This window comes from Erythranthe guttata, chromosome 12 (assembly GCF_056151865.1).
Source record: "Erythranthe guttata isolate IM_541 chromosome 12, IM_541, whole genome shotgun sequence".
Lineage (NCBI taxonomy): Eukaryota > Viridiplantae > Streptophyta > Magnoliopsida > Lamiales > Phrymaceae > Erythranthe > Erythranthe guttata.
The window spans coordinates 5367339-5391493 of NC_142544.1; the positions used below are offsets into that span (position 1 = coordinate 5367339).

Here is a 24155-nt window from a genome sequence, read left to right on the forward strand (position 1 = left end):
TTTGCATAACAAAAAATTGGTATTTGGGAATTGTAAGGGATTATCAAACACGGTTTAGAACGGAGAGGCAAATGTTTTGCCGTTACAAGGTCGTATGATACTGCCTAATTCGTTTACTGAACGGCCGAGAAATTTCTCTCGATATTAAAAATATTGCCGACATTCCATTTGGTTCTTTCACATTTGAATCGTTTCATTTATTACGATATTTTTTTGTTTTTTTCTATTTCATTTTAAAGTGCTACATTGGTCTCGATATTTTCGATCTGTTTTTATGTTATGTTTGGTACTTTGACATTAATGGCATTTGTTTATTTCATGGTAAAAACATTCTATATTCCTTTCAATATGATGTTAGTTGCAACAATATACAGTGAACAAATTAAGCGATAAAATAGATCACATGAGTATTCAGTATCCTATTTGACTCGGTTCGGATTTGGTTTGCAATGCTTCGGTTTAGTATGGTTTTGGTTTGGTTTGGTTTGGTTCGTTTCGGATTCGTTTCACTTTCGGTCAGATGTATTCTGATGGCAAGTGAAATATGTTCGGGGGTGAGGAAGCCGGTTTTAGAAGAAGAATTATTATTTCCAAATGCAACTTCTAAAATTGCAATTACCTCCCAAAAGTTATGTACATTTCGAAATGTGTGAGGGCCAGTTTGCAATTAAAAATAATTTTAACATGATTGTGCAAAGTTTAAGTATTATCATTTCAGTCCCTAATCTTCAACATCTGACATATTTACAACTTGCCCTTAACCCTTCAAATTGAAATATAACACACACACACACGCACAAACACACACACACCACCGTTCATATATTATTGTGATATTATGATATATATATATATATATATATATATATATATATATATATATATATATATATATATATATATATATATATATATATATATATATATATACACACACACCCTTCAAATTGAAGTATAACACACACTATATATATATATATACACACACCCTTCAAATTGAAGTATAACACACACACACATAAACACGCACACCGCCGTCAGATTATATATTATTGTGATATGTACCAAATATAGGATTTATATAAAATTACCATACTAACTGGAAACCAAATCCAACACAATCTACTGATTTTTTTTGCATCTAAAATAAAAAAAATACAAACGTCCGTTGCTTAAATAATACTACACGCAGAATCACCAATACTACACGCAAAATTACAACGATGAAATAACAGTACAAAAATATATTCTATGTATATTTTAGCTGCTTATACAAAAAAACCCTAAATGAATATATATTATCATGTATGCACGTGATGATAATTATTATTTAAAATTGTGTCATAATATTTGTATATAATTAGAAACAAAGTGCCACATAGTTATTTAAATGTTTTTTTGTTAATTTACCATGTACTACTTTGTAATTTTCTAGAAGTAAAGTTAAATGCATGCAAGCCCTTCTATTGTTAATATTTATCATTCACTAGCCCAATAGCCTATTATAATACTTTTGAAACACATCCTATTCATTCACACACCATATAGTTAAATAAACAAATAATAGTCAAAGCTCATAGGATTACATAAAAAAAACAGTTTATATAATATATAAACGTTGAATTTCACATTGATTGGTGAAAACAAATCATTAAAAAACATGTCACCATTTTCCAAAATTAAAAAGATATTAAATTATTTTATATATATTTATATCATACTATTTATAAAATGCTCTAAATATATCATTTTTTTGGAAACTCTAAATAGTATTATTTAACTTTACTTTAATTTAAATTTATTTAAATTCAATTTAAAATCTTCAATTATTATAATTGTATGATTGATGGTGTTACGAAAATTTTGTATTTTAATTCATAAACTTGGATTTATATAAAAAAAAAATATTGCAGAATAAATTATTTGATATTATACATTTTACATGAACATGACCAGAGAATATGTTTATCTTTTTTACTAATTTAATATCATATTCTTAGTTATCAAAATTTCCCTGATGTTTGTTTATGTCTTATATCGACCCCCTTACAGTATGATTGTTCACGGAATTTTTTTTATTAAGTGGAATATTCCCCCATAAATACAGATTCTACCATGCACACGACATTTGTTTATGGTACGTTTTAAAGACAAAAAGTACTCTGAGGGGGACTTTACACGAAATATTTAGTCTTCTTTAATAACATATTCACAACTTTTTAGTAGTACTGTTACCTCCCCTAAGGGTAATTTTCGTATTTAAAAAGTAAGATAAAAGAAATGTCACGTATGCAAGGGTAGAATCCACAATTTTTGGGATATTATATGGAATAAAAAAAATCCGTAAAAAATCACACCATAAGGGGGTCGTGTAAGACAAACAATCATCTGGGGGATTTTGGTAATTACCGATAAGTGGGAGTGCTTTCCGTAATTTAGCCTAAGTTCATGAGGATTTTCGTAATTTATCCTATTAACAACGATTAACGTTCTTTTCACGTCTTAACGTTTGCTTATACTCTTATATTATTTTAAATTATTTTAATGCGAGCTTGATAATATAATTAAATATTAATTTCTAATATATTTAATATGTGTTTCTTGATGTTTCAGGTACCACACATAAGGAATTTTATATAAAAGTTGCGAGATTGAATATAATTGTATTTTATACAAAATAATAGATACTTGCAAAAAAACATTGATGCAAAATCAGAATTAGGCTGTGATTAGTGTTAGCATTAGAATTATGATTATAATTAATATTCTTTGAATTAGTATTAGTATTAATACTAGAATTAGGATTTGGATTAATATGGTATTATAATTAATATTAATTAATATTATGGTTATGATTATGATTATGATTATGATTATGATTATGATTATGATTATGATTATGATTATGATTGTGATTACTATTAGTAATTGAATTATAATTAAGATTATGATTATTGGTTAGTACTACAATTAGTGACATGTAATAGTATTATGATTATGATTAGCATTAGGATTAGGATTACGGTTAGAATTAACATTAGTATTAACAATATTAGTATTATTAGTAGTAAAATTATTAGAATTATAATTAATGGTAGAAATAGGTTTAGGATTGGAATTATGATTAGGATTAGAATCATGATTAGTGTTATGAATATGATTAGGAATAGGATAAGGATTTGGATAATATTAGTATTACAATTATAATCAACATAAGTATATCCAGATTAATATTAACATTAAAATTAGTATTAGCATTAGAATATGTACATTAGCATTAACATTAACAATATTAACATATTATTATTAGAAATAGTATAGTATTAGTATTAGTATTAGTATTAGTATTAGTATTAGTATTAGTATTAGTATTAGTATTAGTATTAGTGTATTAGTATTAGTATTAGTATTAGTATTAGTATTAGTATTAGTATTAGTATTAGTATTAGTATTAGTATTAGTATTAGTATTAGTATTAGTATTAGCATTAGTAATAGCATTAGTATTAGTAATAGTATTAGTATTAGTATTAGTATTAGTATTAGTATTAGTATTAGTATTAGTATTAGTATTAGTATTAGTATTAGTATTAGTATTAGTATTAGTATTAGTATTAGTATTAGTATTAGTATTAGTATTAGTATTAGTATTAACATTAGTGTTAATATTAGTTTTAATATTACTATTAATATTAGTATTAATATTAATATTAATATTAATATTAATATTAATCTAAATATCAGTATAAGGGGTCGTGTAAGACAAACAATCATCTGGGGGATTTTGGTAATTACCGATAAGTGGGAGTGGTTTCCGTAGATTAGCCTAAGTTCATGAGGATTTTCGTTATTTATCCTATTAACAACGATTAACGTTCTTTTCACGTCTTAACGTTTGCTTATACCCTTATATTATTTTAAATAATTTTAATGCCAGCTTGATAATATAATTAAATATTAATTTCTAATATATTTAATACGTGTTTTTTGATGTCTCTAATATATTTAATATTAGTGTTAATATTAATTAGTTTTAGTATTAGTATTAATATTAGTATTAATATCAATATTAATATTAATATTAGTCTAAATATCAGTATCAATATCAATATCAGTATCAGTATCATTATCGGTATCGTCATTAGTATCGGCATCAGTATCGGTATCGGCATCGATATCGGTATCGGTATCGGTATCGGTATCGGTATCGGTATCGGTATCGGTATCGGTATCGGTATCGGTATCGATATCGGTATCGGTATCGGTATCGTCATTAGTATCGGCATCAGTATCGGTATCGGCATCGATATCGGTATCGGTATCTGTATCGGTATCGGTATCGGTATCGGTATCACTTTCGGTATCGGTGTCGGTATCAGTATTAGTATTAGTATCAGTATGAGTATCAGTATCAGTTTCAGTATTCATATCCGTATCAGTATTAGTATTTGTATCATATCAACATTTGTATCAATATCAGTATGAGTATGAGTATGAGTATCAGATCAATATCAATATATGTATCAGTATCGATATTAGTATCACTTTAGTATCAGTATTAGTATTAGTAATAGTGTTAATATCAATATTCGTATCAGTATTAGTACGAGTATCAGTATGATTGTGAGTATCAGTATGAGTATGAGTATCAATATTAATATGAGTATCAGTATTAATATGAGTATCAATATTAGTATTAGTATTACTATGAGTAACTGTATAAGTATCGGTATTAAATAAGTATCAATATCAATATAAGTATTAGTATTAGTATTAATATTAATATTGCTATGAGTATCAGTATTAGTGTCAATATCATTATTAGTATTAATATAATGTTACTAAGAGTGTCAGTATGAGTATAAGTATTAACATCAGTATCAGAATTATTATTGTAATTAGTATCATTATTAGTCTTAGTATTAGTATTTCTATTAGTATTAATATTAGTATCAATATCACTATTAGTATCATTATATGTATCAGTATTATTATTAGTATTAGTATTAGTATTAGTATCAGTATTAGTCTTATTCTTCGTATTAGTATTAGTATTAGTATCAATATAACTATCATTATCAATGTAAGTATCAGTATTATTATCAATATTAGTATTAATATTAGTATTAATCTTAGTATTTGTATTAGTATCAATATGACTATTATTATTAATATTAGTATTAGTATTGGTATGAGTATGAATATTATTATTAGTATCAGTATTAGTATTAATATTAATATTAGTATCGGTATTAGTATTAGTATTAGTATCAATATTAGTATTAGTACCAATATTAGTATTTATATCAGTATTAGTATTAGTATTAGTATTAGTATTAGTAATAGTATTAGTATTAGTATTAGTATTGGTATTAGTATTGATATTAGTGTTAGTATTGATATTAGTATTAGTATTAGTATTAGTATTAGTATTAGTATTAGTATTAGTATTAGTATTAGTATTAGTATTAGTATTAGTATTAGTATTAGTATTACTATTTGTATTAGTATTAGTATTAGTATTAATAGTATTAGTATTAATATTAGTATTAGTATTAGTATTAGTATTAGTATTTGCGTTAGTATTAGTATTAATAGTATTAGTATTAATATTAGTATTATTATTAGTATTTGCGTTAGTATTAGTATGAGTATTAGTATTAATATTAGTATTAGTATCAATATAAGTATCAATATTATTATTAGTATTAGTATCAATATTAGTCTTATTCTTAGTATTCGTATTAGTATCAATATGAATATTATTATTAATATTAGTTTTATTATTAGTCTCAGTATGAGTATTGGTACGAGTATGAGTATTAATATTAGTATTAGTATCAATATCAGTATTAGTATCCATATTATTGTTAGTATTAGTATTAGTATTATTATTAATATTAATATTAGTACAAGTATTAGTACCAATATTAGTATTAGTATTAGTATCACTATTAGTATTAGTATTAGTATTAGTATTAGTATTAGTATTAGTATTAGTATTAGTATTAGTATTAGTATTAATATTAGTATTAGTATTAGTATTAGTATTAGTATTAGTATTAGTATTAGTATTAGTATTAGTATTAGTATTAGTATTAGTATTAGTATTAGTATTAGTATTAGTATTAGTATTAGTATTAGTATTAGTATTAGTATTAGTATTAGTATTAGTATTAGTAATCGAATTAGTATCAGTATTGGTAACATTATTGGTGTTAGTATTGGTATCAGTATTGGTATCTGTATTGGTATCAAAATTGGTATCAGCATTACATCATATCTCTTTTGCAATATTTATAAGATTTATTGTTCTTTAAGTAAGGTGCATCACTAATTGAACGCCATTGCCCATTAGTGATAAATTTGATGGTTATTTGAATATCTATTGTGTTACTTCTCTGCTACCGTGTCTATTGTTACCTTAGTTATTTTGCAGAAGATTCACATGGTGTAGTAGATTGCAATCCAAGAAATAGAGTTATACCATATGTTTTAAATGATTTCACTTAATCTTGATATCGTGTTTTGCACGCTTCTTAACTTAATTTCATATGGTACAACTCTAAATTAAGAGATAAAGTTTATATTTTTTTTATTTCTTTCCATTTTGTTTTACTTAAATTGGTATTGTGTCGTTTACATAAGTTTATTTTTCTCATTTTGAAACTGACCTCCTACGGGTGAAATACTAGTTGTAAATTGAAAGCCCGATTCTGACCTAGTAATGGCCCGGACCGGACCCATCAAGATCCGACCCATCCAGGACCCGCATCCCCGCAGGTCGGCTTGGGCCCCCCAAAACTGGAGTCTGGCATTAAATTTGGAACCACACCATTAAGTAAATAAAATAAAATTTAAATTAAAAAAAGAAATCCAATTTGGCCATTTAGCATTTTGTCCATAAACAATTACGGTAAGTAAAGCATAGAATTACGGAGATTTCCATCACAGCTGACAACAGTCAAAAGTTAAAACCAGCAAGTACGTAGAACGAAATAAACGAGAATGTTGAACATGGAAAGAGACTGACTAGTCAAATTCGAATCTTTTAGATTTGATTCTAGGATTCGATGTCGAATTGGGTTAATTTTTTATGGATTTTTGTGCACAAGTCCCCAACCAAGTATCTTTATTATTCTCTAAGTTTAGGGGTTATATTTCTTTCACCAATAAGCTCATCCTTTTAATATTTATTATAAATAAATGAAACATTCATGTATATGAAAAGATTACCCCAAACTATTTATATCCAATTCTTAATTGTAATCCCCATTTAATCAATTTTGTCCACAAAAATCTAATTTTTTTTTACGTCCGCCGCTAAACGTTGATTGTAATTGTGTTGTCACTGACAGTAAATTAACGTAATTATACTGTCAATAATAGTTAATTGGGGATGTCTAGGGTCCGAGAGAGTCTGTATTATTCGGACCCAAACGAATAAATTTGGTGCGTTGAAAATATTAAATAAATAATTATAACCGCGGATTTGAAGAACGATCCAAGTATGACTCAGTACGAACCTAGGTATTTATTAATTAAAGTACGAACCCAGTAAAATTAGACCGTACACATATCGTACTCCACCGTACTCCATCGTATTTCATGTAAATTACTATATTAACTTTACGTAATTAAACTAGAAAATTACAAAAATCAATAATAAATTAAAACGTAAAAGAATTGAAGCTGTTAATTTTTTTCCTCAAAAGTCAAAATCTCAGCCCTAATTACCAATTCATATGCATTTTTTATCTAACACAATTCTTCGAGAAAATTACTGGTGGCCAAGAGACTGGCTCATCGTTTTCCCCGACTCTCAATCTTCATCGTTTCGAGAAAATTCTTCGAGAAAATTACTGTAAGTGTTCATCGTTTCGCCCGGACTCTCAATCTTCTCCGATGGCCAAGAGACTGGTTCGGATTGGTGGATGATAGATGGAATTATTGGGTTATTCAATGCGGCTCGGGATTCATAACCGATTAAAAAGCGATACACATTTAGATTTCGTACTTTTTTATTGTGAACCGTCTCTTCGAATCACTACGGGATAAATCGAAGACTTCCGCAAAGGTATCACTTAAATTCTTGTTAAATATTTATTTCTTTTGTTTTCACAGTAAATTGCTTTCTTTATAGTTCCTGGTGATGAGTTTTCTGTTTTTTTTTTTGGAACTTTATAAACAATAGAGCTGCAAAATTCGTTGTCGTGTTAATGTCTAGTTTCTTTGTCAAATCACATTAGGTTCAGTGGATTAATGGAACTCTAAAATGGTAAAAATTAATGCAAAAAGATTCAGAGCTCTATATAGGTGGTTTTTTTTTTTTTTTTTTGGTTCATAAAAAGTGTGCTTTCACAATTTTAGGCTTCTGGTTATTTTATTTATTGTTGTTTGAAATGAAAGTCTGGAACTGGAATTCCGTATCTGTAGTTGATGTATGAATTTGGAATTTCGTAGACTTTGTTTACTTTTGAGGATTGGGACTGCTTCTAAGCTGGGGATCTAGAGCTCGATTTATGGGGTATGATATTCTTATGACTAATGAATTGGAGTTCGTTTGAAACACTAGTTTGAATTACAATTTGATCCATTTCTGTTGTATATAGTATTAATGGAATATACTTTCATTCATTGTATACATTGTTTTCTCCATAGAAATATACTATTGACGGGCCGTAAACCAGTTGATCATACACTGCCTAGGGGACAACAGAGTCTTGTAACATGGGTATTATGCCATTTTCCTATTACATTATTCATCCATCAAGCTAGGGCATATATATATAATGTCCTGAAAAACGATCATGTGCTACACGTAAGCCAGCTTTGCAACCACATCTAGTAAGAGCTTTCGCCTCTCGTTTTCTATTATTATCATAGTTTGGCCGTCTGCGAAACCCCTCACGTGTACAAACCCACTCCCTATACTTTACAAGGTCGACGGAGTTACGTTTCACACTCTGTTTTCGAATTCCAAAACCAGCTAAGTTGGCGTATGATGAGTAAAAATTTTCAGCATCATCAATACTCTCGAATATGAGTTGCCGGACCACATCTTCATTAATACTTTCATATCAAAACCAACTAAATTGCCTCCCCCATCCAAACCATGATTGAGTGGATCTTCACAATTGCTACTGTGTCTGGAATAACTTTCATCATCGGATGAATGTGGGATTGCTTCCTCAATTCCAGTATTGAAATCCATTGTGCCTATTTTATTTCAAAAACAACCTCAAAATCACATTGTTGATATTTATTTGAGCTTAGAAAATAATTTATAATACAAGACATGGATATATAAATTGAATTTAATTAAGAAAAATATACAGGCGAGAAATTGAGTCAAACATTGAATATCAAAATCAGTCAAACAATTTACCGAAGGTGTGTGGCCTCGAAAACAAAGAACAACCACCGAAGAGGGATCGAGAAACAAAAAATGAATTTTGAGGAATCGAAATACTTGCAGAGAGGGAATGAAAACAAATATAATGTATATAATGCAGAAGATATTAGCTGTATAAAACAATATGCAACCACATATTATGGTCCTATAAAGCAACAAGCATGGGGGCGATTAACCGATATGGACCCGACAAATAAAGAAATAAAGAACGCAACAAAACGACGAACATTCATCAAAACAATTGAAAATTCAAGTGACCCCATAATGTTTACTGGTATAGATAGTGCAATGAATTTTAATTTTAATTATAATTTCAGTTTTTTTGGCTAGATTAAAAAATTAAAAGAACTGAAATAATAATGGCAACAAGATGCAGGGGAGGTTCTTTTGTTATGCAATGAAACAGCAGACACCTTGAAAAGGACTGTATAGAAAAAAACTGAGGTGAAAACAAATGAGTGTATCACATCAAATTATACTGTTACATACATCTCCATGGCCACACATCTTACAATCAAGATTTAGTTTTTATGTTGCACCCTTCAGACAAAAAAGAATAGAATTAACTGAATTTGTAATATTTCAGTACACAGAACTAATAGAAAATTAAAGAACAGCTAGGGCTTCTCTTTTTTTTTTTTTTTGGTTGCCGGGGAAATTAAAAGAAGAAGAATTTAAATCTGTTGGAACTAAAATTAAATAACTTACAATCGGCTGGAGAGGAGAAATCTGAGCGCAGTGCTTGACGGCTATGGCGATTGGCGGGATCGTCAGAAGAATTAAAAGAAAAACGTTCTCTCTGTCGATAATTAGGGTTCAAAAAACACAGAAGAATTAAGGAAGAAGAAGAATTAAATTATGTTAGGTCTTTACTGTTGTAATTACATCTTAATTATTAATTATTATTAATTATTACTTAAGTTTCTAGTTATAGGGATATTTATGTAATTTCACGTATAAGGTAGGTATCGTACTTTTTTTTAAGGGGTTCGTACAAATCATACGTGTCACATTTTTATTGGTTGATATTCAATCGTTTGGGTCCAAGTAGTACAGACCCTCTCGGATCCTAGACAACCCCTAGTTAATTAACGTAATTGTATTGCCGTTGACAATACATTTATGTAATTGTTCTGTCGTTGACAGTAAATTAACGTAATTTTTTTTTTTGTTATTTTTTTGTTTTGTTTGATTTGTTGACAAGTCAACGTAATTATATTACTGTCGTTGACAGTAAAATAACTGTAAACACAATAACATTACTGTCAACAACATCAATATTATTATTTTTTTTGGGTTTTTTTGTTTTGTTTGAGTTATTCATGGACTAACATAATAACATTACTGTCTATTATTGTAATATTACTGTAAACATAATAATATTACTGAGGTTGATAATATTATTGTTGTTATAATAATATTGCATTAGTTTACTATTTCTGTTGAGTGGAGCTGGTGATTACAAAGTCGACCTCTTGTTTAGTTTTTTTTTTTTTTTTCTTTTAATTAGTTTATTATCATAGACTTATTAATCTAATTTATTAAATTAGGGCCATGTAAAACAGTATCTATTTCTTTTATATAAATTGATTGTCAAACTTCCAAAACCCATGTATTATGTAATTCGCTATTAGAATTTTAAATAACGTATGGTTGATGTCATTTAACCACGTGCATGACACGCTGAAAAATAATATGAGTTCTTAGAAATTATCTTGAAATTAAAATAACCAAATAGGCTAGCTCCTTAATTAATAAGCTGGTTCTGGAAATTAAACTTGTTTTATTAATTCAAGATGACAACTTTACATATTAATTAATTTTCAAAGTTATGGCATCTTGTCAAATAGAAAAGCAGTTAGATCCACCTGTGTGGGGAAGGAGGCATGTCACATGCATGAATTGATTGAAATTCCAAAAGTAGCGTACTAGAACAATATTGCAACTTATATTGACGTGGTCCTTTCAACCGATTTGGTTGAATTAATTAATAATCATTGACCCATTTTAAATTTTATTTATAATTTTGGTAATAGATGAAATGATGCATGCTGTATAACAACCAGTTGAAAAGTATTAAACCAAGTTCTCTAAACAAAAATTGTATTAATAAGTCCCACCCTAACTTGAAACAATGGACCACCACAAGGCACAATTCATATGGGCCCTTTTGAATGTGCTTATTTTAAACAGTTGATAAGTTCTTATGTCAAATAAGCTGTTTTAAGAGTTGATAAGTTGTTACTTCAATTTTTTTCTATTTTTACTACGCTTGGAGCATACTACGTACCTTCCATTCATAGACAACTTCAGGTGTTCCTCTCGTGTCTATGTGCTCGGTAACCGAGTCCTTTTGACTAAGAATTGATTGTGATTGTGGAGCATCTACTTTCAATTCAGACGAGTTATCGTCTCTCAATGTATCATCTTCACTTTCTTCCTCGTCATTGATTCCCCACTACAAAATTATAGGAATTAAAAAAGAAGAAAAAAACCGAAACAAGTATATAGTAAAATTTAATTCTAGGACATGATGAAAATTGCAATTATGGCCACAAATGGATTTGGATGCTTCCGTATTATAGATTAAATTGATTTTCACAAATGAAAGAGAAATTGACAAAACATTTGTTTTTCTTTGGGTAAATAATGCAAAATCATTATTTCAGAATCGTCTATCAGAAAAAATAAATAAAAAATAGGAGGTTCTACAAAACATGGAGGATTAGTTTTTTATAGGGACGATGAGGTAACCAATTACTGGTTTTGTTTGTTTGGCGGTCGGGTTTTGCAGGCATATCCTTTCTTCGTCAGTAAACATTTATTAACTGTTAACTAATACAAACAACACTTTCTAAGGAATAAATTAATTGGCACGGTAGAAATGAATAACCGCAGAACTGGCTAAATACACACATAAGACTCGAACATTTCATTTCAAAAAAAAAAGTTTCAAGTACGAAGAGTTAACCGATGTTACCTGTCTGACATAAAACATATTAAGAGTATTTGTTTCCCGCAAATCACTTATCGAGCCAAAGTTACCTTCTGAACATTCTTCACGCATTACCATCAATTTATCTGCTATCTGAATCAAATTCGTGTAAGAAAATATAGAAAAAAAACGAGAGTAGAAAGTCAATACGGCCAGTAAGTGCAGACGGGACTTTTATCGATGATCCAAACAGAGCCTATATTTCGAAATAACTCGATCTCACAATAAACAAAACAAAGTCTATGGCATACCAAAGAGAATCACATAATTCCAGATCAAACTAGCTACCCCTGCTTTCGTTCTAAGTTCGACTCATTAGCCTCAAAGTATTATAAATACAGAAATCGTTGAATCTAGTAGCTTGTAATAAGTAAGCATGCAAATGAAAACGTACCGAGAAGCTGAAGTTGAAGAAATAACGAGGAATAAGAAATACCTCATCGATGCTGCCACGGTCTACATCAGTATTGAGAGTATCCCTGAAATCGTAAAGCATATCGTCCACATGGCAAATAGACACTTCCTCTTACCCCAAAATCAAACAACAAATTGAACATCAATTCACTATGCTTACAGCAAAAAATGGATAAAAAAAAAAAAAAACAAAGTCTAATCTCAATTTTATTATTAATTAGGGCACATTAAATCCAATTAGGCTTGCAAAAACTCTCCCCCGTCCGAAATATTCGCAATACTTCAAAATTCAAATCATAATACCCTAATTCTACAAAATTAAAGCTAGCGCTAAAGATAAAATTACAGCTATAATAATTTGAATTCAGAAGTTTAACCTAGAAGAAAGAAACATACCTTTGGACTGAGTGAGAAGACGAAGCGCAGTCCACCGAGAAAGCAACAAATTAATTCCCTCTTGCAGCTGCGCTGCCGCACCAGCCGTCATCGCCGTCGTGGTCGGATTGCTATTCATCCTTCTGCGCTTAAGAGTGAACGAAGCACAACCCTAGAAATAAGGTCTGCACTTTTCATAATTTTTACGTTTTATACTTCTTAGATAGCGTGATATCTCGCGCGCTTCTATTAAAGACGTGGTGGAAAATATTATCTATCTTTTTTTTTTTTTTTTTTTTGAGTAATTCAAGTCATTACAAGGGGAAGTAGGGGAGGGGGGACTCGAACCCTAGACCTTTTACCCTATTGGTAAGGCTAGGTACCAACTCTCCTAATGAGGGTTGGTATCTATCTTTGAATAATAAAAAGAGTAACTTCACCATTTCACCCTTGTACTTTTTGACCATATCACTATACCCCATCTATTCTTATTTTTTCTTACTTAACCCCTTGTACTTGGAAAGTTGTTTCTATTTTTTATTTTTTTAGATTAAAAGAGATTTAATTAGGAACCTTACATGGATGAAGCCAGACCATGAGCTAGCTTATTACAAATACGAGAAATAAATAAAAACCGTTATGAAACAAAAGATAAAGCCAAGATTACGAATGTCAACTAAGTAAGCCCGGAAAGGACACAAGGAAGAGTCTTCTTCGTGCATCGGCGTAATGAGTTGACGACAGTCACCTTCTATGATAATCGACGGCCAGCCCTTTAATTTGCTCGAGCAATCAGGATTGTTGTGAGAGCGGCATGAGCTTCGCCGCCTTCAGCTCCTTGCAGTGCATGTCCTGGGATTGTTGCAACACTCAACCAGATATAGTGCTTCCCTAGGAATTTCGGGCCACGATGGAGATCTGTAATGCGGCATCAAATTTAATCTTCACTATCCCATTCGGAGGCGCGGTCCACTTCACCAGCGGAATGGGGCATTTGGAAATATACAGTCGGCTCAAAGCATGCCATCCGAAAGATATTAAAGTACTATCTCCAACTTCTCAACTCGCATCTCGCAAACCCTTTTCCCCATGAGCTTCCCGGTTCCTTGAATCCCACGGTTTCCAACAAATGACCATAGCTAGATGTAAAGTCTCCCGAGATAATTTCTTTCGTAGCATGTCTAACCAACTTCGAAAAGGATAATGGTTCCGACGAAATATCGAGATCAAAGGGTTGACTCTACCAAACCTCGGGCATGCATTCTGTTAAGTGTATATTTATACACTTAATTGTACCTTTTAATTGGAGCTTTTGATGTGTTTTTACGATAATTGGTGCTTAATTTGGTTATTATTTGTATTTTAGGTGCAAATTGAAGAATTGGCAACTTTTGGGGTGAAAACTGCAAATTCGGAGAAAAAGTGGGCTAAAAGTGAAAAAAACAGAATTCTGGAGTATCAAGGACCGCGCGGCCGTGCGGATTTTAGGCATAAATCTCACACGGCCGTCCGGATGGTCGTGATGGCGCAGTGAAGGAATTTTAATTACACAAGGAAACCCGCCCTATTATATTTGTGCACCCTATTTAAAGGCCACAAGCACACAATTAGGATTATCTTAGATCTTTTACCTTTTATCTTTATTATTAGTTTTTAGTTTTTTTATCTTTTCTACACGCAATCAAGGAGCAAGAGAACGAAGACGAAGACTTGACGACTCTTCATCCTAGTTTTCCTTTTTCCTTTTCTTCTCTGATTTTTATGAATTTTCGTATTTTTATTATGTTTTTCGTAACGAACATGAGTAGCTAAGTTTTTATTCTAGGATTTTATTGGAACCCTATGTGGTGATTCGAACCTCTTATTCGACTTTTATGCAAGTTTAATTCTTCGATTATTTCTTCTATCTTGATCTTATTTAGTGCATGAGCGTAGCTAACTTATGTTGCTATTTGTTATTGTTAGAATTGATTGACAGATCGTTTTAATAATTAGAACAGGGATAGAAGAGCCTTCGAGTAGTTTTTCACCGAATGTGTGTGTTAATTGCATGTATTATCGTAGACATACAGATAATACCTTAGGTAGCCGTTTTCGAGACTTGTTATTTAATGCTCTATTTATACTAGGTTTGCATAGACATATAGTGAATCTTTTATGAATAATAGGCTCATAGCGCAGCGATAGCTGGTTATGAGTAATTTCGTGTCTTGGGTTAATAATCGGGAATCGTAACTTGCATGATAGGAGATTAATTGGGTGAAGAATTATCGCATAGGGGGAAGATAAAATCCTAGATCCGTTTATTATTGATATTTTCTCGTGATTACTTGCTTTCTTAATTAGTTTAATTTATTTAGTTAATTAATTTGACAACCCTGCGTAGGCTGGATAAAAATCACAATTGTTAGGATTTGGTACTTAGGATTAAATAATTTGCGTATTCCCTGTGGGATCGACATCCGACTCTCACGAGTCTACTTTACTACTTGTTTGCGATACGTACACTTGCGTGTTGGTATTTAGCACCCAACAAGTTTTTGGCGCCGTTGCCGGGGAATACGGCTAAATTATTTATTTATCCTAATATTAAATTTGAACAATTTTTCTTACTTCAGCCAATTTTTTTTATTTTATTTAATTATTTTTTTTTATTATTTATTTCGTTCTAGGTATTTTTTATGCGAAGAGGACACGACACGAGCTTGCTACCTCTTGACCCCGAAATTGAGCGAACGTTCAGGCAAGCCAGGAGAAATCAACTGTTAGCCCAAAACACTCCGGCAACGATGGAAGACGAGAATAATCGTGGAGGAGGTGTCCAAGGGCGCCTACCGAATGCGGCAGGGGATGTCGTTATCGAGCAAGAGCAACGCCAGCTAATCAATCCACCACCTCGCCAACGAGCCTTGCACGAGTACACCGTTCCGACACTCAATGGGTTCCAATCAAGCATCCAGCAGCCCCCCATTGAAGCCAACAATTTCGAGATTCGAGCGGGACTCCTCACGATGCTCCAAAACAATGGGTTGTTCAGCGGATTGGCTCATGAAGATCCACATCTTCACTTGGTCAACTTTCTCGAAACGTGTGACTCGCACAAAATGAACGGAGTAACACCCGAAGCACTGCAACTCCGCCTGTTCAAGCACTCCCTACAAGGAGCAGCCCGAGAATGGTTGCAAACTCGCGCACCGCACTCTATCTCATCGTGGGCCCAGCTAGCTCAACTTTTCATGAACACATACAACTCCCCAACAAAAACTGAGAGAATCCGGCGAGAAATTCAAAACTTCATACAAGAAGTCGGAGAAGCATTATTCGAGACGTGGGAGCGGTTCAAGCAGCTAGTAAGGAGGTGCCCGAATCACGGACTACAAGAGTGGCGCCAACTGCAAATATTTTACGATGGACTGCAAGACAACTCGAGGACAGTGCTCGACTCTGCAGCTGGAGGTATATTCATGAGTCTGACCTACGACGAAGCATACGAGCTCTTGGAACGAATCGCTAGAAATAAATACATGCGAGCATCGGACCGGTCGAATAGCGGAGCAGTCAAGACAGGAGGAATTTTGGAGTTAGACGGAGTCACTGCAATCACGGCCCAATTGGAGAAGCTATCGAAGCTAGTAGCGGCTTTGCAAACTCAGCAAGTCCACGCAGTCCAAGTTCCCGACCAGCGCGTAGAAGAAACGGAGTCCCTGAATTATGTGCATGACACCAACCGACAACAGAGGAACCCGTACTCCAACACGTATAATCCCGGATGGAAGGATCACCCTAACTTTGGGTGGGGAGGAAATCAGCAAGGACAAAGGCAAGCACCACCTCAAGGTCAACCGCCTAATTATTCACGACCAGCTCCCGAATTTCAAAATCCACCTCAAGCTCAACCTCAAGGAGGAGATCTCGCAAATATATTGGCGCAATTTATGACAACCACCCAAGCCTCCATCCGGAATTTGGAAACACAAATGGGTCAACTTGCAACCCAGCTAACCACGAGGCCATCGGGAGCACTGCCGTCAAACGCGGAAGATCCTCGGAAGAACAACATCGAATAGTGCAACGCTGTAAGTTTAAGGAACGGGAGACAATTAGAGGAGGCCCCACGAAAGGAGAAGCAACACACTGTAATCGAGAAGCCGAATGTGAATGAGGAAAAAGAAGCAACTCGCAAGGAACCGCCATCTCCCACAGTGATCTCACGAGTCCCTCAAGTCCCCTTCCCTCAAAAGCTTCAAAAGAAGAAAATCAATGCTGAGCACCAAGGATTCTTGGACAAGCTGAAGGAAATCCACATCAACATTCCGTTTATCGAAGCCATCCAAAAGATGCCAAAGTGGGTGAAATTCCTCAAGGAGCTTGTGACAAAGAGGAATAAATTGCAAGGGAACGAGATCATCCAACTCACGGAGCAATGCAGTGAAATTCTTGTACGACCCTTTCCACAAAAACTCGGCGATCCAGGTAAGTTCACTATCCCTTGCACTATTGGAGGTAACAATTTTAGGTCACTCATTGATTTAGGTGCTAGCATTAATCTTATGCCTTATTCCATTTACAAAAATCTTGGGTTAGGTGAGATTGAACCAACGGCTATAACCCTTCAATTAGCCGATAGGTCTTTAGTTTACCCAAAAGGTATTTTAGAGAACGTGCTAGTGAAAGTGAATAAATTTATTTTCCCTGTGGATTTCGTTATACTTGATATAGATGAAGATAGGGAGATACCTCTTATTCTAGGAAGGCCGTTTTTAGCCACGTCGAAAACTCTAATTGATTGTGCTAGTGGTGATCTTTCAATGACGATGCATGATCAAACGGTCAAATTTAACGTTTTTAGCGCTAATAAAAATCCATGTAATGATAATGATTGTTATGCTATTGATCTTGTGGATTTTACAAATCATGAAGATTTTGACGCTTTGATCTTAGACCGTGGGAAAGGATTTTTGAGTGCAGGAGATGGTGGCGGAAAAGATAGTCGGACGGAGCAAGTTTATTGTGCGAGCTCAATTTCAACTCCGCCGAGAGACAGTCAAAAGAGTCGGGGTGATAATAATGATGAACGTGCAAGGTGGATGTGGCCACCTAAAGAACCAAACGAGCATTATTGGGGAGAGAAATTCAATCGCCAAGTGACTTCGGTCACGTTAGCTTGAACAAAGAAGCAGACAAAGTCCGGCTGAAGACTGTAAACTTAGCGCTTCTCGGGAGGCAACCCGAGCTTTCGTTTGTTTTTATTTTATGTTATTTTAAATTTTTAATTTTTATTTTATTTTATTTTTCAAAAAAAAAAAAAAAAAAAAACAAAAGTTTTGGGGGCACTAATAGGAAGTTTTTATTTTGCAGGGACCTAATTGCAATTATTCACACGGCCGTGCAAGAAAAGGGCAGGAATCTCACACGGCCGTGTGAGATTTTGGGGAAGCTACTGCCCAAAATAGGAAAAGGGCACGGCCGTGCGGATTTTACACCTAAATCTCGCACGGCCGTGCGAAATTTGAAGAGGCTACTGCCCAAAATTGGAAAGGGCACGGCCGTGCGGATTTTACACCTAAATCTCGCACGGCCGTGCGAAATTTGAAGAGGCTACTGCCCAATTATGAGAAATGGCACGGCCGTGCGGATTTTTCACCTAAATTTTGCACGGCCGTGCGAATCAAAAAAAAAAAAAAAAAAAAAAAAAAAAAAACAATTTCCATAATTCCCAAATCCCCTCTCTCCCCCAATTCGAACCCTCGCCTTCCTTTTTCGAAATTTTCCCTTTTTTTTACAAATTTCACCGAAAATTTACCAACTACACACATATACTACGTAATCAAGGTGGTTTGTTGTTGATTTGCACAGGGAGATTCAAGAACGGTGCAATTTTCTCGAAAAAACCCATTCCACCAAGAACGCCCACAAGGTGTTCGACGATTTTCCCGCACCGATTCTTGAGCCGGTACCCGAGCTATTGGAGGATAACGAGGAGGATGATGCTCATGCACATGGTGGAGTTGGTGAGCAACCTGACGGGGGTCCCGACGTTTAAACAGGAGTTTTCTATCCTTAAACTCCGGGCGAATCACATTGAGGGCAATGTGAATTTTAAGTTTGGGGGTGGTTAACTACTTGTTTTCGTTATGTGCGATTTATTTGTGTTTTTTTTTTTTTTGTGTGTTTTAATTTTTTTTTAGTTTGCATGCTTTAGTTTTCGTTTTATTATTCCCGTTTTTTTTTATTTGCTTTGATAAAAAATAAAATAAAAAAATAAAAAAATATCTTTCGATGCATCGATGAACTACGATGATGGGAGATGGTCAATGTTTGATGATGAGATTACTTGTTTTATGTTGATAAGGAGTATGTATTCGGTTAGCTTTCGATTCAACGGAACGTAGAAGTGAATTATTGCTAGAAATCACGCCTTATGCATTGCTTTGGTTGAATGTTTTGCATTTTAAATTTGGAATTTATTTGTGCTCAATCATGCTTTGTTCGGTTTTAAATCTCACCTTAGGACATTTATGATACGAAGTGTTGATAGTAAGTGATTTGAGATATGATTTGGGCCTTCTTTGAACCGTTTGAGCCTTTCAAGCCTACCCTTTTTGACAAATTATCCTTAGAACCTTGATTTGAGCCTCGGAGAAAAGGTATTCTTTCTTTTAGCCAATTTGTAGTAGGTAGAAAAGTGGAGATTTCTGAATAATCATCCCTTGGAGGTCGGTCGAAAAATTCTTATAAGATCTTTCTTCTTTTTCGAAAAAAAAAAAAAAAAAAAAAAAAAAAAAAAAAAAAAAAATAGAAGAAGAAGAAGAATAGATTGTAAGGGAGAAATAAGGACTAGTTGTTGAATTGAGTTGAAAACTCGAGTCATTGCCTCAAGGCAAAAGTGTTGACGTGTGAATTTTGGAGAATCGAGTTTATTAAAGTCCCTAGAGGTGAATTCATTGTTTCAAACGCCTATCTTTCAAATTTTGGCATAATCACCTCAATTCAAGAAAATTAGCCACACATTCCCATATTACCTACCTCGGACCAAAGAGCCTAACAATTGAAAGCCACAAAGCCCCAATGATCCCAATAGCTTATTGTTCAATATTAGTTGAGTAAAATAATTTGGTGAGTATTTGGAGTCAAATATATGCATGTAAGTATAAATTCTTTCTATCTTTAACTTGCAAATATTGGATACTTGAAGCAATTGTATGATTTGTGGTTTTTGGTAATAGTGAGTGACTACGTGCCGTTGAATGTTAAGCTTGCGAATACCTATGAATTTTCATCATAATTGCAAGTTCTGAAAACGCGAAGTTGACCAATCGATCTATGTAATGAGATGTATAGTCGTGTTTTGTGTTCTTACATTGATTTTACTTGAGGACAAGCAAAAGTTCAAGTTTGGGGGTGTGTTAAGTGTATATTTATACACTTAATTTTACCTTTTAATTGGAGCTTTTGATGTGTTTTTACGATAATTGGTGCTTAATTTGGTTATTATTTGTATTTTAGGTGCAAATTGAAGAATTGGCAACTTTTGGGGTGAAAACTGCAAATTCGGAGAAAAAGTGGGCCAAAAGTGAAAAAAGCAGAATTCTGGAGTATCAAGGACCGCGCGGCCGTGCGGATTTTAGGCATAAATCTCACACGGCCGTCCGGATGGTCGTGATGGCGCAGTGAAGAAATTTTAATTACACAAGGAAACCCGCCCTATTATATTTGTGCACCCTATTTAAAGGCCACAAGCACACAATTAGGATTATCTTAGATCTTTTACCTTTTATCTTTATTATTAGTTTTTAGTTTTTTTATCTTTTCTACACGCAATCAAGGAGCAAGAGAACGAAGACGAAGACTTGACGACTCTTCATCCTAGTTTTCCTTTTTCCTTTTCTTCTCTGATTTTTATGAATTTTCGTATTTTTATTATGTTTTTCGTAACGAACATGAGTAGCTAAGTTTTTATTCTAGGATTTTATTGGAACCCTATGTGGTGATTCGTACCTCTTATTCGACTTTTATGCAAGTTTAATTCTTCGATTATTTCTTCTATCTTGATCTTATTTAGTGCATGAGCGTAGCTAACTTATGTTGCTATTTGTTATTGTTAGAATTGATTGACAGATCGTTTTAATAATTAGAACAGGGATAGAAGAGCCTTCGAGTAGTTTTTCACCGAACGTGTGTGTTAATTGCATGTATTATCGTAGACATACAGATAATACCTTAGGTAGCCGTTTTCGAGACTTGTTATTTAATGTTTTATTTATACTAGGTTTGCATAGACATATAGTGAATCTTTTATGAATAATAGGCTCATAGCGCAGCGACAGCTGGTTATGAGTAATTTCGTGTCTTGGGTTAATAATCGGGAATCGTAACTTGCATGATAGGAGATTAATTGGGTGAAGAATTATCGCATAGGGGGAAGATAAAATCCTAGATCCGTTTATTATTGATATTTTCTCGTGATTACTTGCTTTCTTAATTAGTTTAATTTATTTAGTTAATTAATTTGACAACCCTGCGTAGGCTGGATAAAAATCACAATTGTTAGGATTTGGTACTTAGGATTAAATAATTTGCGTATTCCCTGTGGGATCGACATCCGACTCTCACGAGTCTACTTTACTACTGGTTTGCGATACGTACACTTGCGTGTTGGTATTTAGCACCCAACACATTCCTCTACACCCAATAAATGCGTGCATAGTCGTTCCCGTGAGAAATAATCAATACAAAGTGCAAAACGGGTCCGATGTGATGTGCAAACGGAAGAGAGCGATAAGGGAGGTTTTACAAAACGGGGAGTATTAGTTGTTCATAAGGACGATAAGGGAACCAATTACTGGTTTTGTTTGTTTGGGGGTCGGGTTTTGCAGGCATATCTTTTTTTCGTGAGTAAACATTTGTTAACTGATAACTAATAAAGACAACACTTTCTAAGGATCTTCAATTAAATTAATCGATACGTTAGTAATGAATAACCGCAGAACTGGCTAAATACACACATAAGACTCGAACGTTTCATTAAAAAAAATTAAAGTATGAAGAGTTAATCGATGTTACTTGTCTCACATAAGAAAGATTAGGAATATTTGTTTCCCGCAAACTCCTTATCGAGCCAAAGTTACCTTCTGAACATTCTTCACGCATTACCATCAATTTATCTGCTATCTGGATAAAATTCTTGTAAGAAAATATAGAAAAAAAATGAGAGTAGAAAGTCAATACGGTCAGTAAGTGCAGACGGGACTTTTATCGATGATCCAAACAGATCCTATATTTCGAGAAGACTCGATCTCACAATAAACGAAACAATGTCTATGGCAAACCAAAGAGAATCACATAATTCCATATCAAACTATCTACCCCTGCTTTCGTTCCAAGTTCGACTCATTAGCCTCAAAGTATTATAGATATTGAAATCGTTGAATCTAGTAGCTTGTAATAAGTAAGCAAGCAAATGAAAACGTACCGAAAAGCTGAAGTTGAATAACTAACGAGGAATTAGAAATACCTCATCGATGCTTCCACGGTCTACATCAGTATTGAGAGTATCCACGAAATCGTAAAGCATGTCGTCCATATGGCTAATAGATACTTCCTCTTATCCCCAAAATCAAACAACAAATTGAACATCAATTCACTCTGCTTACAGCAAAAAATGGAGAACAAAAAAACAAAGTCAAATCTCAATTTTATTATTAATTAGGGCACATTAAATCCAATTAGGCTTGCAAAAACTCTCCCCCGTCCGAAATTTTCGCAATACTTCAAAATTCAAATCATAATACCCTAATTCCACAAAATTAAAGCTAGCGCTAAAGATAAAATTAGAGCTATAAGAATTTTCATTCAGAAATTTAACCTAGAAGAAAGAAACATACCTTTGGACTGAGTAAGAAGACGAAAAATATCGTCGCCGAGTTGCTGCGATTTCAGGAGAGATCCCCGGCCGCCCCACTTGTTCTCGACGGCCATATGAAGCGCAGTCCACCGAGAAAGCAACAAATTAATTCCCTCCTGCAGCTGCACCGCCGCACCAGCCGTCGTCGCCGCCGCCATCGGATTCATATTCATCCTTCTGTGCTTAAGAGTGAACGAAGCACAACCCTAGAAATAAGGTCTGCACTTTTCATAATTTTTATGTTTTATACTTCTTAGATCGCGTGTTATCTCGCGCGCTTCTATTAAAGACGCGGTGGAAAATATTTTCTCTTTAAATTGTAAAAATTGCAACTTCACCATTTCACCCTTGTATTTTTTGGCCGTATCACTTTACCCCATCTATTCTTATTTTTTCTTACTTAACCCCTTGTACTTGGAAAGTTGTGTCTATTTTTTATTTTTGGAAAGTTGTATCTATTCTCATTAAAAATACGTGAAACAAATAAAAACCGACCAGAAACAAAAGATAAAGCAAGATTACGAATGTCATCTAAGTAAGCCCCAAAAGGGCACAATGAAGAGTCTTCTCCGTACAGCGCCGTAATGAGCTGACGACAATCATTTTCTATGATAATCGACTACCAGCCCTTTAATTTACTCGGGCATTCTGGATTGTTGCGAGAGCGGCATGAGCTTCGCCGCCTTCAACTCCTTGCAGTGTATGTCCAGGGATTGTTGCAACACTCTACCAGATATGTTCCCTTGGAATTTCGGGCCACGATGGAGATTCTGTAATGCGGCATCAAATTAATCTTCACCATCCCATTCGCAGGCGGAACGGGGCATTTGGAAATATATAGTCGGCTCAAAGCATGTCATCCGAAAGATATTAAGGTACTATCTCCAACTTCTCAACTTGCATCTCGCAAACCCTTTTCCCCATGCATGAGCTTCCCGGTTCATTAAATCCCACGGTTTCCAACAAATGACCATAGCTAGATGTAAGGTCTCCCGAGATAATTTCTTTCATGATCTGTCTAACCAACTTCGAAAAGAATACTGGTTCCGACGA

The 24155-nt window shown here is 33.5% G+C and overlaps 2 protein-coding genes across 2 annotated transcripts; both read right to left on the minus strand.

Moving 5' to 3' along the window:
• Positions 1-11680: 11680 nt before the first annotated feature.
• On the minus strand, positions 11681-23260 carry LOC105953535 (pre-rRNA-processing protein TSR2-like). Its single transcript, XM_088827219.1, has 4 exons — positions 23083-23260; positions 22713-22801; positions 22262-22369; positions 11681-11872 (listed from the first exon to the last, which is right to left on the minus strand). The coding sequence occupies exons 1-4, from the start codon at positions 23258-23260 to the stop codon at positions 11681-11683; spliced, it is 567 nt and encodes a 188-aa protein (XP_088683345.1).
• LOC105976929 (uncharacterized) lies at positions 12326-13433 on the minus strand. The gene is made up of 3 exons (XM_088827125.1): positions 13220-13433; positions 12846-12934; positions 12326-12502 (listed from the first exon to the last, which is right to left on the minus strand). Exons 1-3 carry the CDS (start codon positions 13335-13337, stop codon positions 12347-12349), a joined length of 363 nt encoding a protein of 120 aa, XP_088683251.1. The 5' UTR covers positions 13338-13433; the 3' UTR covers positions 12326-12346.
• Positions 23261-24155: the final 895 nt, after the last annotated feature.